At 50.5% G+C, this 3,281-nt stretch overlaps 1 protein-coding gene across 1 annotated transcript in view; it reads left to right on the top strand.

The window, feature by feature from the left end:
• The window catches only part of LOC143942155 (m7GpppN-mRNA hydrolase NUDT17-like), an 11,369-nt gene extending 8,322 nt beyond the window's left edge, over window positions 1–3,047 (top strand). The window contains exons 2-6 of the mRNA XM_077463416.1: window positions 14–314; window positions 795–820; window positions 911–1,003; window positions 1,992–2,305; window positions 2,701–3,047. Of these exons, the coding sequence (XP_077319542.1) occupies window positions 14–314; window positions 795–820; window positions 911–1,003; window positions 1,992–2,305; window positions 2,701–2,866 (900 nt within the window). The 3' untranslated portion in view covers window positions 2,867–3,047. The remainder of the gene's footprint in view (window positions 1–13; window positions 315–794; window positions 821–910; window positions 1,004–1,991; window positions 2,306–2,700) is intronic.
• Window positions 3,048–3,281: the final 234 nt, after the last annotated feature.

Consider the following 3,281-nt stretch of genomic DNA (forward strand, 5'->3'; position numbering starts at 1 on the left):
GCTCCCCATTCAGAAAGGGGCAAAAAAAACTAGATTACCCCCTAAGTTGTCTTGGCATAGAAGCCGTATTATTATTCCGGCAAACCGCAGGTGGAGTGCTCCCCTAATTCATGTGTTGCTCTTCCTACAGAGGCCGTCCTTCTGCCCCATCAAAATCCTGAACCCGGACCAAGCCGCCCGCCTGCCGGAGCAGATCCGGGGCCGAGGTGTGGATGTGGGAGTCGCCATCTTGCTGCAGGCGGCCAACAAAAAGGTTCTGCTGACGAGGAGAACCAAAACCCTGAGCATCTTCCCCAACGTCTGGGTACCACCAGGTCAGTGCTGCCAGTGTCCATGTGAACCTGGTCCCTTGTGTGCTCCTCTGGCCATGACCCCGGAGCACCCTGCGTTACCCAGTGACCCCGGAGCACCCTGCGTTACCCAGTGACCCCGGAGCACCCTGCATTACCCAGTGACCCCGGAGCACCCTGCGTTACCCAGTGACCCCGGAGCACCCTGCGTTACCCAGTGACCCCGGAGCACCCTGCGTTACCCAGTGACCCCAGAGCACCCTGCGTTACCCACTGACATGAGAGCACCCTGCCTTACCCACTGACCCCAGGGCACCCTGCGTTACCCAGTGGCCGCACCGGCATCCCGTGTGTCTCTCAGTGACCTCGGAACATCCTGTGCACATAAAAATCTAGTTTTTAATAAATATATATATAATATTTAAATATAGTTTTTATTTTTTTATTGACTTGCACTGTGCCTGTGTGAGAGTTTCAGCCGTTTTTTCATCTTAAGTTGTACAGGAGGTCACATGGAGCCAGGAGAACAGGTGAGTGCAAATCATCTTGTCAATATACTCGTTTTTTTGGTGTGTTTTGTATCGTATTTCGGGTAATTCTGTACACATTCACATTGGTAGCTCCTCGATGCCGGGCTGAGAGAACTGCAGGAGGAGACTGGGCTGGACCTGAGGAATGAGACTCCGCCCTGGAGGATCCTGGGGCTTTGGGAGGTAACTTGTGCACAACCCCCATTCCACAGCAGCTTGTAGATTCTTCTTCTCCATTCTCAGTGATTGGTAATCTACCTTCTGTCTGAGAAATAACCTGTGTGTGTGCCCCGTCTTCGTTGGATGACCGCACTGTCACTGACAGCCACAGGCGATACATTCCCCTCCTCCCAGGATCCACCACTGGCTCTTCTTTCTGGCACTTCCAGCTTTCACCCCCTTGGGACCAGTTCTGAGGGACATCAGGAGATCTCTCTTTTAATTGGGCTTGAAATTTACAAAGCCATACATGGCATTCAATCAATGTGTTGCTGCGATCCTACCTGTGGCCTTCAGTGATTTGTGTCCTCCCATTCTTCTGTGCTGCAGTGGTCAGGAGGTACCCGGCCTCCCACGTGCTCCTTTCTCCATACCACCAGTACACCTCTGTGTGACCCAAAGGCCACCTGATCAATCTTTGAGACATAGTCATATCCAGTGACCCCGGGGCACCCCGTGTGTCTCCCAGTGACCCCGGGGAATCCTGTGTGTCTCCCAGTGACCCCGGGGCACCCCGTGTGTCTCCCAGTGACCCCGGAGCACCCCGTGTGTCTCTCAGTGACCCCGGAGCACCCCGTGTGTCTCTCAGTGACCCCGGAGCACCCCGTGTGTCTCTCAGTGACCCCGGAGCACCCCGTGTGTCTCTCAGTGACCCCGGAGCACCCCGTGTGTCTCTCAGTGACCCCGGAGCACCCCGTGTGTCTCTCAGTGACCCCGGAGCACCCCGTGTGTCTCTCAGTGACCCCGGAGCACCCCGTGTGTCTCTCAGTGACCCCGGAGCACCCCGTGTGTCTCTCAGTGACCCCGGAGCACCCCGTGTGACTCCCAAATTAATAAATAATATTTTGAAGCAAAATGTTTAAATCCCCAAATGAATGATTTAGGCTTTTTGTCAATTTGCAGTAAAATCCTGAGCAGGGAATTTATTAAAACTGATTTTTTTTTTTTACAGTCGGCCTTCCCACCGCTGCTGAGCCGCGGACCCCCCACAAAACACCACATTGTCTCTTTCCTTCTCGTCACCTCCAGCAAAACCCACCAGGAGCTGCAGGTAAGTCGGCCAGAATCGGAGCGGTCAGTCTGCTTCTTTCAGAGATGGAATGTTTGGATTTTTTTTTTTTTTAACTGTAACAGGAGAACTCCAGGCCAAGGAGGAGGTCAGCGCATGTGTCTGGCTGGACCCGGAGATCGCCGAGCGGATAGTGGCAGCTCAGGAGGGAGAGGAGGATTCTGGGAAAAACCTGCCAGGGTTCCAACCTCCATTCAGTAAGTTTATATTTATCTGTAGAGAGGTCAGTGATGGGAAAATCTGCAGAATATATCAATATGGATCTGTCAGGAGGGGAGCGATGTTCTGCAGATCTCTAGAGGGGTCAGTGATGAGATAATCTGCAGAATATATCAATATGGATCTGTCAGGAGGGGGAGGGGAGGGAGCGAATGTTCTGCAGATCTCTAGAGAGGTCAGTGATGAGATAATCTGCAGAATATATCAATATGGATCTGTTAGGAGGGGGAGGGGAGGGAGCGATGTTCTGCAGATCTCTAGAGAGGTCAGTGATGGGAAAATCTGCAGAATATATCAGGCGGGGGAGGGGAGGGAGCGATGTTCTGCAGCCATCAGATTTTGCCCTAGTAATACTTTTCTCTGCCCCTTTCAGGGTCACAGAGGTGTCCGGGAATTCTCTCTCTCGGAGGGATGTGGACGTGTCGGTGTTTTTGAACACGGCCCCGGTTGGCGGGGAAGACGTGGAGCGTGTGAACACCGGCACCAAATACGCTCTAGAACTTTGGTTAGAAACATTGCAAGCGCAGGAAAAAAAATAATCCAGCCGTATGGAAGGAATTTTCGATGAACCTCAAGGCAATTAATCAAAAATAACTATTTTCTAAACTCCTTTTTTTTTTTCTTCTTCTTTTTTTAATTCAGCAGCCCCGCCCACGAGGAACCAATATGTACAACACCACAGAACACTGAATAAATAAAAAGGTTTATTTCTGTTAAAAAGTTTTTTTTTCTCTTTGTTTTGGATTATGTCTATCATCAGCCAGTAAGTAAAAACCATAGAGGACTAAATACAGAATACGTTTATAGATATTTAAATACATAAATATGAAAAAAAAAGAACTCGCTGTCCCTACAATGGTGGCATTAACCCTTTTGGCTCCTGTCGTGGATAAGCCCACCATATTCTTGCGCTAATAAGCGCCCATTCAGTCTAATGGTGTAATGCATGTTACT

This window comes from Lithobates pipiens, unplaced genomic scaffold (assembly GCF_037356315.1).
Source record: "Lithobates pipiens isolate NorthernLeopardFrog02 unplaced genomic scaffold, aLitPip1_a1.2 Scaffold_30, whole genome shotgun sequence".
NCBI classification, from domain to species: domain Eukaryota; kingdom Metazoa; phylum Chordata; class Amphibia; order Anura; family Ranidae; genus Lithobates; species Lithobates pipiens.